General features: G+C 40.4%; 1 protein-coding gene across 1 annotated transcript; it reads left to right on the top strand.

Moving 5' to 3' along the window:
* The first annotated feature begins 447 nt into the window (after positions 1 to 447).
* Positions 448 to 5,508, top strand: Ctla4 (cytotoxic T-lymphocyte associated protein 4). The gene is made up of 3 exons (XM_026394602.2): positions 448 to 556; positions 3,187 to 3,534; positions 5,441 to 5,508. The coding sequence occupies exons 1-3, from the start codon at positions 448 to 450 to the stop codon at positions 5,506 to 5,508; spliced, it is 525 nt and encodes a 174-aa protein (XP_026250387.1).
* Positions 5,509 to 16,133: the final 10,625 nt, after the last annotated feature.

The following is a 16,133-nucleotide window of genomic DNA, read 5'->3' on the forward strand; positions in this document are numbered from 1 at the left end:
GCCCAGCAGTTTTGGATTGTCAGTGAAATGACTGGGCTGGTAAGATGGATAAAATTGGGATTTAGGGGGACCCTGCTCTCCAGGAAATTCTCCAAGTTTTAACTTATCCAGATCCCTAAAGTGAACATGAAGCTTCAGTTTCAAATTGAATACATTTTTTTTTCCATCCATGGATTGGCTTGTTTTGTTCAGTTTTACTTTGAGTATTTGAGGTTGTCTTTTCGACGTAGTAGTTAAACCCACGACTTCCTTTCTCGTAAAACCAAAACAAAAAGGCTTTCTATTTAGGCGCCTTCTGGGTGTGCACATGTGTGATACACACCTGGGATCAAAGCTGTCTATAAAAAGTCCTTGATTCTGTGTGGGTTCAAACATATTTCAAAGCTTCAGGATCCTGAAAGGTTTCACTCTGCTTCCTAAGGACCTGGACGTGGCTCCCGTAAAGCAATGGCTTGCCTTGGATTCCAGAGGCCTGAGGCTGGCTTGGAGCCAGCTCCCAGGGCCTGGTCCTGCACTGCCCTGCTTTCTCTTCTCTTCATCCCCATCTTCTCCAAAGGTGAGTGGAGATTTCTGGAGCATGAAGGTGGAGGAGGTGTTTCTCCCACCTGGGTTTCATTTCTTTCAGCAGTTCAGGGCAGTGATTTATAGCAGAAACAAAAGGTAAAGGTGAATCTCCTGTCCCCTGGCCCGGGTGGCTCTGTGTTCCGAGGCAAGCAGGGGACAGGTGGAAGCAGCCAGTAAGCAAAGCTATAGCTCATTGCAGAGTACCAGGTTTTTAGCAGGGGCTGAATGAACACATGTGAGTTGGTTTGGGAGACATGGGCCATTTCAGACTCTTCAATAACATTAGAAAAAAAAATACTCTAAAATTAAATGATTTAAAAGGGAAAAACATCCACAGTCCTAAATGCGTGTGAGCTTGGTATCAGGGAATTTCAAGATTTCCCTCTTATAAAAATGGATTTAGGCAAATCACAGGAAGTGTTTCTTTTCTATATAATTCAAAGCTTTAAGGTCTTCTAATTCATTAATTCTATATGCTAATTAGCTAACTTTTTTAAAATTTAAGGAAATTTTGGGAAGAATGCCTTCATTATTCAATTCAAGGTCCTAAAGCAGATCCTGTTGATTTTATTAACCAGTTAGCCAATTATTTATAGATTTTTTTTGCCAATTTTATAAAATAAAATAATTAAAAATGAAAGAAGCAAGGAAGAAAAAAGGGAAAAGAGAGAAATGTAGGAAGGAAATAAGGAAGGAAGGAAGTCATCAATCTTGTTTGGCGTAAGATGCTCAATTGCCTGACCTACATGTGCATTTCAGAGGCAGACCTTTAGTTTCAGATAAAATAAAGCTCTTTAGAGATCGGTACCCAGTTTGTTCCATGGCTTGAACTGATGAGTGCTTCCATTGAATCTCAACTTTCTCTCTCTCTCTCTCTCTCTCTCTCCAGACATTTTTAGTTAAGAAAACTGTGTGGTTAGTATGAAGGAGGTACTCAAAAGATATTTGATGATTTAAATTTTATTGGAAAAGAAATAGTCATGTATACTTTCTTATTTTTTATATTTTGAATATGTTGAGATTAATGCCATTGGAAGTATTTCAATTTCCTTTTTAGGAAATTTATCTCATCCTATAAATAGGCTCCTCACATGTTGGATATTGGAAAATGTGACCAGATTTAGTGATGATAAGGACAAGCTTACCTGGGGGAGGGCAGGAAATTTGGTCCTGTTTAGGCTTGGAGTTGATACAATCAAGTGTTCATTGGGCAGTATATACCTACTGCTCCCAGGCACTGGAGGCAGAAAAGAGGGGAGATATGATTAGCTCACAAAAAAGTTAATTTGGGGCAGAACTTCTTAAACACTGCAGTGGAGTTACTATAGGAAAAAGGATGCTCAGAGGGCATCTCTGATAGGAAGAAATAAAGTTTGGGAAGGCGACTCTTGTCTTATCAGCTAGGGATGCTGGAATAGCAATGGTAATGGCTGCTGCCATATTGTTGTCTTTCCTGAGGACAAATGTTGTCCTGTACAGGTGCTTGGGGGAAGGGACTAGTTTGTCTACTACAGGGTGATTTATAGACAGAAAAGGGTGTCTCAGAAACTTCAACCCCCAATGGAAGATTGGAACTGCATAATGGAGGACATTGAATGTTTTTTTATTTTATTTGTTTTTGCAATCCATGTTAGTAAAGCATCAAAGTGTTTGAGCTGATGAGTGAATGACATCGCTTAACTTAAATTTTGGATATCACTTTCAATATTGACTGGAGAGAGGCCTTATTAATTACAAAAAAGGCTAATTAGACATAAAGCCACTGTTTTTTAGATGTTGGAAGCCTCTTTGTATGGAGAAATGGCCTCCCGTATCTTGTAGAAGAAGAACAAAAGAGTAGGAGAGCCTTCAAGTGAAGGAGAGAGGGAGGGTGGAAGAGGTGGTGATAGTAGCAGGGGAAGCCCACAGAAGTTAACAGCAGGGTTGCCTCAACCCAGAGAGGAAACGACCTGGTGCCCTTGGCTCTGTGGCTTCCTCATCTAACAGCACACGCCATGGTACAGCAATAAAGTCAGGGAAGAGGTTGGACAGTGCAGAGAGCCCCGGGTTCTGCTGCTCCTGGGTAGTAGAGGTACAGAGTCAGTTAGATAAGCAGCAGGAGGTTTTGAGGTGTGCTTTGAGAGATTAGACAAGATTCTGTGCTTCACCCTCCAGAAATTCCCCTACTACTCATATTAGAGTCGCTGAGCTGTGTAGTTCTATTATAACCTTAGGATTCTGGAGTATGTAGGCACTTTGATATTGTGTGGTCTACTCCCCATCTTACTATATGTGAAAAAAATGAAGGGGAGGAGTGACTTTCCAAAATGACATATTTTATGATAGAGCCAGGTCTCTAACTTATCACATTAGCGCCCTTCTTGCCATGACTACCTGTCTTCAAGAAATTATATCCCATTGAGGACCCATCTTTAAGGGGCATAGCTGGAAGACGGCTGAGTGATGGAGGGGATGGATGGTGAGGGAGAGGGTAAGGGAAGGTGGTGGGCTTGTTGAAGGGGGAGCTACGGACTGGGAGGTGAAGCCGGTGGGGGCTCATCAAAGATAAACCTTGCCAGATGCTTGGATTGGGCCAGGGATGCACCTGAGTTCATTGAGTTTTCTTTGGCCTTTCCATGTTAGCGATGCACGTGGCCCAGCCTGCGGTGGTGCTGGCCAGCAGCCGGGGAGTTGCCAGCTTTGTGTGTGAGTATGCAGCTTTTCACAAAGCCACGGAGGTCCGGGTAACAGTGCTGCGGCAGATAGCCAGCCAAGTGACTGAGGTCTGTGCCACAACGTACACAGTGGAGAATGAGTTGACTTTCCTAGATGACTCTAGCTGCACTGGCACATCCAGTGGAAACCAGGTGAATCTCACTATCCAAGGACTGAGGACTGCAGACACCGGGCTCTACATCTGCAAGGTGGAGCTCATGTACCCACCACCATACTATATGGGCCTGGGCAACGGAACCCAGATTTATGTCATTGGTAAGCAAAGCCACTTCACCAAGTTGACACTTTGCATTGCTGTCTTTGTACAAGAATAGTTTGTTCCTTAATTTCAAGGTGATTCATTTTTAGGATTTATGAAAATACTCCTTAAGAGTTCTCTCCCATACAATTATTCTGAACGCAAAAGAAGATGAGTTGGGGAAGGTGCTTTTCTCCTGTTAACAGAGTGATATAGTACTCACTCTGTTAGATCCATCATGAAGTTTGGCCTTGTGCCTTTGATCTAACACTCTGAGGACTTAGTCATATCTGTGGGCTTACCAATACAATTTAGGGCTAAACTGCAAGATCTAGAAGCTCCAACTTCTTTTCACTCTTGGGGGAAGCAAGGCCTGAAAGTTTAAAACTATCTCAGGGAGGCTCTGCTTTGTTTTCTGTTGCAGAACCAGAACCATGCCCAGATTCTGACTTTCTTCTTTGGATCCTTGCAGCAGTTAGTTCGGGGTTGTTTTTTTACAGCTTCCTCGTCACAGCTGTTTCTTTGAGTAAAATGGTGAGTGTGATACTGACCAGGCTCCATGATTAATGGGGTCGTCTTCAGTGTTATCTACTGACCAAATGTTGGTGTCAGATTCAATTTTTTTTAAAAAAATATATGAAGCAATAAATGAAGAGGAGGAAGGACAGTGGTAAAGAACACAGTAGCACTAAGCATTGGCCTTTGAGGTTTCAGGATGACTAAGATTGCAGATGAGTGTGTTTGACATTGAATGTTTGTGTGCTTCTGAACAGGGTTTCAGTTTGAGTAACTGAACAATATGGGGCAGCTGTTTTGTTCTTTACCTTCATGACATTTATACTTGAGTTAATAACCCTGAAATACTTATAGATTAAGTTGGGCCACATGTTGCTAGTGAGGATCACCTGGATTGGTTTCTATTCTCCTCCTAAATGTCCTGTACTTCGCCTGGAAACCATATTCTGGTGCCATACTTATGCCCTCCTTGTCTGAGCTGTAGCTGCCCCTGTTATCCAGTCTAACATACATAGATGTCTTGGTCTCCACTCCAGTTCAGAAAATGAAAGTCCCCATTATTATTTACTACAATGGTTGATGGTGGAGGAGAGAGAAGTATGGAATCAGGACTCCTGTCAAGATTCCTAACAGTTTGTTTCAGTCAACTTTGTCTAAAGCTGACTTTCCCATCACAAATTCATTTTCTCTCCTTCTTTTTCCTCCTCCTCCTCCTCCTTCTGGTTCCCCTTCCCCTTTCCCTCCTCCTCTTCCTCCTCTGCCTTCCCCTTCCCCTTCTCCTCCTCCTCCTTCTTCTCCTCCTCTTCTTGCTGTACCCCTCCACCACACACATAAGCAAATGAAGACACTATTCAAAGAGCCTCTACTCTACATGATAGTGATGTTTTGTTGTTATGGGTTCTTCCTGCCTCATTTGCTACAAAGTACCACACAGACTATCAGACTGGACCTCATTTGACCAAGGTGATAAAAACCTGGGAACTAGTGCAGACAGAGAAAAAGTAATAAAATGCATATGAGGACTGGAGATAAGATATGGAGCTCTTCCACTGGATAGGTAAACTTGATTATCTTATTAACTTGGTTCCTCCACAGACAAGATCTTGTCTATTATTGTAGGAATTCTGGGTGTTTTCTGTGAAGTTTTCTCAAAACCTCTTTTTTTTTTTCTTCTGTCTTCCAGCTAGGGAAAATGGCTGTTCTTTTATGTCTAAATTCCAGAATTATTTATCTAAAATGAAATTTAATACCTGAATCAAGAGAATTTCCTTGACTTTCTAATTCTGTACACAGTGAACATTCATTTTCATTGGGGTAGGGACCCCAATAGGTGCTGAGAAATGTTATGGCTAGAAGTGGCTTCTATATTCTTTGATAATAATTACTGTTTCTTTTTGTATTTGACAGTTGAAGAAAAGAAGCCCTCTTACAACAGGGGTCTATGTGAAAATGCCCCCAACAGAGCCAGAATGTGAAAAGCAATTTCAACCTTATTTTATTCCAATTGAGAGACCTTTGTGAAGAAAGAAAGACTGTATTTCAACTTCTAAGAGCTGAGACAATTTTAACTTTTCTTTTCCTTTTTAACTATCCAGCTATTTTTAAAAATTTGTGGTGTATTCTGGAGAGGAATTTGTCTTGCTTTAACATAAAGCTGGATATAGAACTCACATTAAACATACTACAATTTAAATCAAAGGAGCAAGAAAATGGAGCCAAGATGTTTCTATCACATCAGACCCAATTTTAGCAAAAGAATCACTTGGGAGTGATGTGAGGATACAGCATTATGATGCGGGGATCAGTGAACTAAGGGAATGACAGTGCAAAGGGAGAGGACTAGACTGTACACACCTTGTATTTATGAGTGAGATGTTTGTAGCTGAAATGATCTTTAAATTTTTTTTTCTGTGTTATTTCTCTTAGCAAATATATAATTACATGAAGTTTTTTTTTTTTTAAAAAAAACATTCACTTGACTATGTTTTAGCCAGTGATTCCAAAGGTTATATTGTACCAATATGTATTTTTTAAAATAGTATTGTGCATGAAGGTTACATGTGCTTTTGTGTATTTGGTAATGGTTTGAATATAAACACTATATGACAGTGTCTTCCCACTATGGGTTCTGGGGGAAGTTTGTGGAGGATCTCAGGACACTAATACACCAGGTAGAAGACAGTCACTTGCTAACTAGCTTGGAAACTAGGTGAGGTTGTGGCAGTATTCAGATGCACTAAATTGGTGTTGACATGAGCTTTGAGGTTTTATAACAGCTTCTTTTAATGATTTATAAGGAAGCCAAAACTGGGGTATGTGTGTTAACCTGAAAGGACACTGTTGTCAAGACAGTGGCTCACTCCAGGAAAGCCATAGGCATGACCTTCTAAGAAGCTCCAGTTCCATGGGCCCAATTCCTTACAGATGCATAGTTAATGCCACAGACAGAAGAAAGCAGCAGTTGGCAGAATGGGGTGCATGAAAGTTTCTGAAAACTAACATTGTTGGTGTTTTTTAACTCAATATTTTCCATGAAAATGCAACAACGTGTATAATACTTTTAATTAAATAAAAGTGTTTGGTGGTTGTTTTAAAGAGTTGTCTTTATCATCCTTGTATTTGAATGTTGTGTTTGAGTTTGGTTTTGATTAGTTCAACGGTGTCTCCAATGTTAGAAGTACTGTGAAAAAAAATAGAAAGAAACAAAAGGGCAAATAATGCTTAGTAAGTCAGCCTTGCACCAGTTAATTTCCTGCAAGCCATTTTTGGGAAGATTTCTTCCTTTTCCTTTTTGATTTCTCCGATTTAGGATATAATGTGGGTTAAGACAGATTTAGTAGTTCTATAAATGTTACATGGCATGCTCTTTAACCCAGGTTCTTCACCTCCTTTTTCTTGCCCAGGGTTTTCTCAGCTCCACTCACAACTATTCCAGTTGCCATGGCAACTCCAGGATTATCATTGTGCCCCTTGCAGCCATTTTGATCTGCCTTCATGGTAACTGAAGCTTTCCACTGTGGCATCAAGTGGAGTATTTTGCAAATGTGGGTGAAACACCCCTGTCATTATATGTTGCTATCACCTGGTAAGACCGGGACCTGGCTCACAGAGGTCTTTCTGGTTCTTGGTTAACCAATTCATAGCCACAATCTACTTGGTTTTCACTTTAGGTTTCTTGTTCTTGACCTTCACATCCTGTTGTTGTTTTTGCATGACTCTCAGTGTGGTCAGGGACCACCTGTAATCAAATACACTGGATCACGTAGCTCACGGATTTGTACTTAATAACCCCAGCTGCACTGAGTCAGAATCTTCGGGTGGTGGATCCAAAAGTTAACATTTTCAAAAGCTTGACCTTCTGGTACCCAATTTTGAGAATTGCTGTTTTAGGCAACTTTCTCTGTCTCTGCCTCTGTCTCAATCTCTCTGTCCCTCTGTCTCTTTCTCTCTCCTTCCTTGTTCACTCCTGATCTTTCTTTTCATTTTTCTCCCCCAGAACAAACAAATGAAATGACCCCATAAAAGTTTGTTAAATGAAAATGAATACATCTTTCAAAACAGGGTAATGGTTAATGCTTAGAATGAGTCTTTACTATGTAGAAGATTATGCTTCTTGTTCTTTTGGCCTTTGGTTGGGAACCATGAGGAAACACACAGATTAAAGAGCCCCATGGGATAGTCTGGTACCATTTCTCCTACTCCAAATGTCTTCAGAGAGATTACTTCTTTCTATATTTGATGGTAGATCAAAAGAGAGAGAGGATCTTGGACAAAGAACCTTCCAGGTACCTTTCAGATCCATGGGATAATGGCCTACTTTATGTAAGCTTAATAATCTCCTCTACTGTCACCTGAATTTCTTACATTTGCTATTCATTGTGTTAAGCATTTCCTTCTTCACTCAGTTTTGATCTTGTAATAATAGAATACTCATTGGTGCAAAGAAGTTTCTCCTGTGACAGAAGAATTGGGCAAGAAAGACTGTGACCTGATGTTTAACTGAAAGGGGAGAGAGCAAATCTGAGGCTGGGCATGACATGAAAGCTTTTTCTAAACCTAATTTTGTTTGTGAGGGTAGATCCTTCACCTGTAATATTCAGATCAGTGAACCGTCCTCAAATCAGAGGATTAATTCTCTCATGGAATTTTATCACCACCTTCATCTCAGGGAAGAGGGTCCTGGGAAATACCAAAGACTCCATGCGTCTAAGTGGAGCTTGACTCACCATGCAGGGGAATCCTGGGCACCATAACCCTCCTCTCTGGAATCACTTATCCCACACAGGAATGGGGATGATGGGAATAGGATAGAGTTACCCGGGGATGCAGGGTCAGCTTCTCTTCCTATATACTGGCCAGTCCATGCTTCTACTCATCTTCTTCCAATATGGTATGCCCAACATGGTATTTCCATCTCCCCATTTCTCCTCTCCAAATATTTTAGTCCACCATTCTCATCTCCATCAATCTCAAACTTTACCTCTACCATCATATTTGTTGATGGTTTAACCCCACCAGGATTTTTGCCTATCTGTTTTAGCTATCCCTGGTTCTACCTCTAACAATTTCAAATGTGCATGTCTTTTCTGCCTAGTTGGGAACTTTTCTGATCATAGCTTCAGGCATACAGTACATGCTGCAATAAATGGATTAAAGAGTTGGAAAGCTAGGACATCTGGGACTATGGACAACTGTCTTCTATGCAGAAACTGTCTATGCTTTTTTAGGTGGCTCCAGTCTAATCTCTTTCCCAATTGACCAGGAGAACTCTGTGTATGACAGTCATCTTTTGGCTTAAATCTTTACGATTCTGGAATGTGAGCTCCAGCTGCTACCCAGTCCCACACATTCCACTTTTATCTCAAAAACTTTCCATTTTGGAGGGAAAATTTTCATTTTTGTTCTCTCTCGTTGGTCCTCCTTTGAACTGTGGGTTGTTGCTCAAACTGACTCTACTTTCACACCCAATCAGAGCCTTCTTCGGTATCCATTCTTGATAAATATTTAATATTTAGCTGGGACAGAACTTGCAAACTGTTGATGACACAGTGTTGTTAATTAGAGCAAAGCCAGTTAAGATGTTTAAGAATTGATAAGTTTAAGTCATCATTTGAGAAAGTCTCAAAGCAAAAGAGAAAATGGCTTTCTCTAGAAAGTTATTCCTGTTTCTCTTTTGTACCTGGTTAGAGCCAAGACTCAAGCTCCTTAGAGGTCTTGTTTTATTTTATTATTATATATATTTATACATTATATATAAGTATATATTAAATATATATTATACATATGAATATATATAAAATACATATCAGGTCAATTTTCCTTTGTCTAGTCCAGAAATATGATGCACTCTATTGGTGGAAAGGGAAAAAAGGCTATGATAGAAGTCATTGGGTAGGTTTGTCAGATTCAGCCGCCCAAAAACTATTCTAAAAAACAATCCCCCCACCAAAAAAAAAAAATAATCAAACCAAGTATATCCCAGATTTGATTCTGACAGCCCTATCAACAGGAAAGTTTTCTAATTCTAATGCAGTAAGAATAAAAAGTGTGTTGAAGATTCCTCATTAGAAGTTTGTGGGTAAGAACAGTCTTCATTTGTGACCTTTGTTCCAACTCAAACATAATCTCCTGCTTTCAGTTCTGGGCATAGGTGATTGATGCTGTGTCACTGGAAATGAATGCTCCTGCAGAGAAGGCAACTATTTATCTTCTACATATTTTCTTAGAAGAAGTCAACCCACTCTGGTTCATATGGCAAGGGGCCTAACATTCAGGCCCTTCTTGGAAATCTAAGCTGTCATGGGTGTACTTCCTTATATTTATTGTTCATATGAAGAATTTTAAAAAATGTAACTGAAGCAACTCAGACATAGAACTTCCCATTTTTTATAGGATCTGGAGCCAGGCCAGGGGATTTTAATATTTCAGTGGCTTTTGGGGTTATATTTTCTAAAGCTCTGTTCTTATTCAGGAACCTACTATTACAGATGATTACAACTAAAGAAGGAATCTTGTAAATTATGCTCACACTTGAGAAGAAAATGAGGATCAGAGACATCAGGAAATGTGTTTAAAGATCACCAAATAAGGCAAGATTTGTATCAGCTGAGAAGCCAGATCTCCAGATTTTTACATACAGGTTCTGTGTCTGAAACACCATAAGCCCTCCTGTGCCAGGGACCTTCCTTTTCAATTGATTCTGGAGCATCTCTGCCACCACTCCAGGCTGATCTCAGAAAATGACTTTTCCTCCCATCCTTCAACCAAATGCTCAGGTTAAAATTCCATGTAATCATCACCACCATTTCTGGCCTAATGTTGACTCCATCTTTTCTATCTTTTCCTTCACCTTCCAGGACACCAGCAAAAGGGGCTCAGGTTAACCTGTTCCTTATAGTAATCCTACAGAAAAATGCCAGACCACTGCCAACAGCCTGCCAGCAAAGCCTGCAGCACACTGAGAAGGCTTCCAAATTCTGCAGTAAGTCCTGTAACAACCATCAAGATGATACGTGCTTTTTATCCCACACAATCAGGTTACCATAGCAACCACTAGTGTCTCAAAAACATGATGTTCGTTAGTCACAGAAAGTGATATTATCTTTTTGAACAAAAAGAGAAGGTTCTCTCTGGGAAGAATTGTAGGAAATATGTGTCAGGAGGCTACTACAAGTTTTAGAAAGCAGCACAAATGACTTTTGGGGGCACAGTACTTTTCTGAAGGATGTTTCCTTTCTCTTCTTGCTTCACCTTAACAATATTTCAATCCCTGCAGCTTTCATCCCACAGTTAGCTTTCCCAGTCACTGAAAATAAATTTTGCTTTCTTTCTTTGTAGTGAGCTGGGATTCACTACTAATCTCTAATGTTCTGTGAGCATCTTTTTGCCAGGGGCATTTCAATTTATTTCTTATCTCTGAATCTTTTTTTTTTTTTGTTGTTGTTGTTGGGGTTGGGGTACTAGGGATTAGACTCAGGGGCACTTGGCCACTGAGCCATATCCTCAGCCCTATTTTGTATTTTATTTAGAGACAGGGTCTCACTGAGTTACTTAGCGCCTCACTTTTGCTGAGGCTGGTTTTGAATTTGAGATCTTCCTGTCTCAGCCTACCGAGCTGCTGGGATTATATGCCACTACTCCTAGCATCTCTGAAACTTTAACATCTACAGCTAGCTATTGAGGACAGAAAGCTTGGATTTGTAAATTAAGACTAGCATTCTTGTGTACAACTTTCCAATTCAGGGAGCTGCCATGACTGATATGGTTAATGAGGTTCTTATTCTCAGTCAAGAGGAAAGGGAAACCCATTTATGAGCCTAACACAGTGCACAAATGGAAGTACATTAGACAAAGCAACACCCACAGCATCCATGCAGAAGAGGGTTTGCCATCACCTTCATTTTCAGATAAGGAAACTAAAGTTCAGAAAGATTTGGTTACCTTCCCAGAACTAATAAGGGGCAGTATCAAGATTACAACTAACGTTTCATTGCAAAGCCTGCATTTGCTTTCAATGACCTTATCTACATTCTGGGGGCTACCTGAAAAAAGGGAAAGAAAAATTAGAAAAGGAATGAATTGTGAAGTGCTAGAGAAGTAAAAGCATGTGTTGAGAGAGTTAACGAGTTTGGAGCAGGGAAATATTCTTTGGACAATTATTTTAAAGGTTTTCTGAAGATATTTGTGAATGAGATTGTCTGAAGCAGCTGAGAGTTGTAACCAAAGAGGAAAACAGGAAGTTGACAGCATTTAAAGATGGACCACTGGTTTCCATTTGCAGTCTTAGCCATAACTCTTTCCTGTTCACTAGTGCTTAAGTCAATGCCACAACAATACTGGTTGGTCTGCTATTCTGGTCCTCCAACTTCTCACACTGATGCTTGGCTCACAGATGAGGGAGAATGGAAACCATTCATAGACTCAAGGAGAGACTTTCATTCTCATGTAAACTGTAGCTTTCTCTCTGCTCTGATAATGGGGTAATTATCTTCTCAAAACAGACCGGAGCTGATAGAAGCAACCACCAATGGAAGATAGTGGGCATTACCTTGCACATGTTTCTGTGAACCTTGAAATGAGGCTGGTGTGTAAAAGGATAGTAATCAGTTTGAAGTAGAAGGTGGGAGCTTGGGAGATGAAGAGAAAGGAGGCTCTCTGAGTTGAGGTCAAGGGAAGCTGGGAAATAGCAGCAAGTCTCTCAGGAACAAAACAAATACAAAGTTCAAAAGCAGAAGACTGAGACTTGAAGATTATCCCAAACAGCAAATGAAGAGGATCAGTGTTCTGTGAATAAAATTACAGACCAGGAGCCAATGCCACAGGCCACAGAGGAATAGAGAGAAGCCCAAGTCAGAACCAGGGAGTATTCAACCAAGACCATGGCAGAAATAGCTATGTAGAAGAAATTTCTCCAAAAAGTTCAAATATGTAAATATCTAGGGCCAAAACAGAAAAAGGTTTTTTTTTTTTTGTTTTTTTGGTTTTTTTTGGTGTGTGTGTGGGGGCTCCAATAGGTGATAAAGGCAATGGTTCCAACGGTGGGAATGGTTGCATTCTAGATCCAGGATAGTGGAGACATGTGTGTGTGTTGTGTGGGTAGACACTGAGCAGTGGGGCAAGCTGATTACAGGGGAGAAGCATCAGGGAGCATCAGAGAACTGCTGAATGATTTAAGAATGTACAACGCTGAGTAGCATCTCCACTGGTGCCAATTTGAGTGGTTATGGTATTTGCAATTTATACCTGAGAAGAGAGCTCTCAAGGATGGCATTTTGCCTGTGCTCAGGGTGTGAAGGGCTGTCATATGAAGGATGGATTAGATTTGCTTTGTGGGTTTCTTAGAGTACTCAGTCATAGGGTTCCATAGAAGCATATGACAGAAGGAGGGATTAACATTGTTTTTCTTCCTAGGTTGGATTCAGAGTCAGAGACAGGGCAATGGAGTCTATCATATGGCAGACTGGCTTGGGGAAGGCCTACTAGATCTTTATCAGCAGCTGTTGGGTAAGAAGAAATGAGAGGATTGGCTCGGCAGGGGACTGGGGAAGTAGACCTAGTTGAAGGTCTAGTTCCTTCAGGGCACACCTCTGGACCACATCTGAGACTTGAGATGGGTCAGCCTCCATGTAGGTACTATCCATAGAAATCAAAACTAGCAGGTCAGGACTATAGCAGTAAAAGATATAGTAGATAATTCCCAGAGCAAGATAGCTGTTGACCTTCTGATGGGTCAGTTGGTTCACATTAGGATTCCCACCAACATTTTGAGGTATAGAGAATAGGATCCTGTGCCTAGGTAGAGCCTGGGCAGAATGTCACGGATAATTGGAATACTGGGCAAGTGAATTGAGACCAACATGAGGTTGAACTCTACAAGGTGGGCTGACTGCATTGTTCTGGAGACCTTGCCTGGAGTTATTGCCATAGACTAGGTTTGGGAGGAACCCCTGAGCCACTGATCCAAGTCACACCCTAAAAAACCTTTTCAACACGGTTCTCTAGGGAACCATGGTTAATAATCGCAGTTGGCACTCAAGATATCATTGATAAGTTTGAGAATTTTTAACCACTTTCTACTTTTTCTAAGACCCAGCTCAAATGTTCCTTCCTTTGAAAAGTTTCCCCAAACTTCACAAAGGGCTACTTGCACTGCATTTAGTCCTCTAGTTTTTATAGCTCTTATCACTCTGAAGTATCAATGTTTTTGACCTTGCCTCTTCTCTACATTGAACTCACTGTGGGCAATAAGAGAGTCCTTCTCATAGACGTCTAACTGAACCTTCTATATTATTTCTATTTTTTTGCTAAATAATTTACCCAAGGCTCATCATGATAAGTGGCAGAGACAGATTTGGATTCAAGCTGGTCTGGGCTTTTCCCCTTAGGTTCTGCACTTAGTGAAGTCCCCTCCAGCAAGTTGGCACAGGCTTAGGTAGAAGGAGAACAAGGCTGCACTTGTGAGCACAGGCACACATATCAGAACTTCCTGGATATTCTGGGAGTAGAGTCAACTTCCCCACCCTCAGGATTTTCCATCTTCTGTGGTGCATTATATACATTGGGATCAAACTAGTTTTGATGAATCTGGCTTTTGACCACTGTCCTAACACTGTTGCTTTATTCAGTAGCAGCTGAACTATTTCTGTCTAACTTGGTTGCCTAACTTACAAACTGTTTCAAATCACATATCTTTTTCCCTAGTGAAACTGAGACAATTATTTTATAATCACATTCTCTGGAAAAAAAATAGTCAATGGAAATTTTTAATAAAACAGAACGTGGTAGTAGCAGAATTTTAAGTCGTGAATTGGAAAACATGTGGCAAAATTTTTATCCACTAGCCCATACACTATTCTGTGACCATCTGTGGAAATTTATAGGTATTAAATTAGACACAAGTTGGTTTTTCTGTTCACAGAACATAACAGAAACTTAATTAAAAACCACACAGTAACTTTGTAAAACCAGATGTGATGTCAAGGTCAAAATATATGCATAATTTAAAAAAGGTTATTTTGTTTGAATGAAAAGGCTTTTGTTGATATTTTTATTAAATGCTCTGCACATTTATATAATAGTTAAAAATGTAAATGTAATTATCTGCCCGAAGTCTAAAATATATTCACGAAAGATTATAATAGGAACAAATGCGTAATGCATAAGGTTAGTTTTACTTTGCGGATAGTCTATTGTTTGAATGCTTCCCTGTGTATAGATTTACAATGTTCAGTTCCTTAAAAATTATTGAGTACTGGTCTTCTATTAGAATCTTGTATGGGCACATAACATAAAAGTTGTTTCATCTGTCAAAAGAGAATGTGATACGTCCTGGGCTGAACTTAGGAGACTGGCCAAGATCACCCTAGACATCCTGTTTGGTAAAGTACCAGAGCTACAATTTGAAAACTTGTCATATCTGTGGAGCCCTGAAAAGAGACTAGTCAAAGGCAAGAGAACTAGATATACTTGTTTGGACAATTAGGAGTCCTGGGTTCTGCTCTTAGCTTTGCTCCAGCAGGCCTGAGGTAGCCAGGGGCCATTTCTCGGCTGGGTGCTATTTAATAATCAGCCCAGTCTCTTCCCGGGATGGCTCTGGCTCAAGCTTAACACCCTACTCCTGGACTCATTCTTTTGTTCTTTGTGTGGTGAGATCTGTTTAACTTTCACAATTAAGTTTTGATGAATCGATATTACTATCTCCCCCAAGACATAATGAATTCCTTAAGGACTCCTTTTACTTCATAGAGGCTGTGTTGGGGTCATGGTAAAGCATGACCTCTGGGGCAAGTAATAGGGACTTACCTAGCTCAATATTTTATGTTTTAGTCTCCTCATCTATAAATGGCTGAGCTTGCAGATTAAATAAGTTAGTATATATACAGTACTTAGAATGGAATTGGCATGGGGTAAATGCTATATTATGTAGTAATTTAGGTAATAAATAAAATACTGAAACATATATATATATATATATATATATATATATATATATATATACTTTCTTTGTGGCCCCTCACAGTAGACTTGGTACAGTGCCTGGCACAGACTAATTCTACCTTGTGTTGGTCGGTTGAGGTGGCTAAGGGAACAAAGCACCAGGCAACAACCAATCAGGTGCCAATAGACAAGCAGTGATAACCACTTGTCAATCAGTGGGATCTCCTGACTGATCCTGGAAGGACTTGGAGCTCAGCCAGATCCCCTGACCAACCCCAGGAGGACAAGGGACCCTAAAAACATCCCTTTCCTGTCCCAAGCCCTCCCTTCCTGCCCTAAACCCGATAAAGTTACAATCCACATGAGCCTGGGTTTGACTCCCCTGGACCCGCTCTGTTGGACTGGAGGGTCTTGCCTGCGAGCGAATCTCAAGGCAAGCGAATCTCAATAAAGCCTTGTTCAGCAACTTTTAATCTACCTCCTTCTGGTCACGGGTGCCTGACCTTACCTTTGTTCTGCTTGCCTTCCTTTCTTTCACTTTTCCTTCATTTCCTTGTTAGTAGATATTTGTTGGCAGATAAGAGCCTTTTCAATGAAACCCATAATGGTAAAAATGGAGCTGTGCTTTGAGCAATGAGGTCACTATGTCCACTGGTTATTCTTC

This window comes from Urocitellus parryii, chromosome 1 (assembly GCF_045843805.1).
Source record: "Urocitellus parryii isolate mUroPar1 chromosome 1, mUroPar1.hap1, whole genome shotgun sequence".
Taxonomy (NCBI): Eukaryota; Metazoa; Chordata; class Mammalia; order Rodentia; family Sciuridae; genus Urocitellus; species Urocitellus parryii.

Coding starts and splice junctions, on each gene's coding strand:
- Ctla4 (XM_026394602.2), top strand. CDS start 448: ATGGCTTGCCTTGGATTCCAGAGGCCTGAGGCTGGCTTGGAGCCAGCT. Junction 557..3,186: donor CATCCCCATCTTCTCCAAAG/GTGAGTGGAGAT, acceptor TTTCCATGTTAG/CGATGCACGTGGCCCAGCCT. Junction 3,535..5,440: donor AACCCAGATTTATGTCATTG/GTAAGCAAAGCC, acceptor TGTATTTGACAG/TTGAAGAAAAGAAGCCCTCT.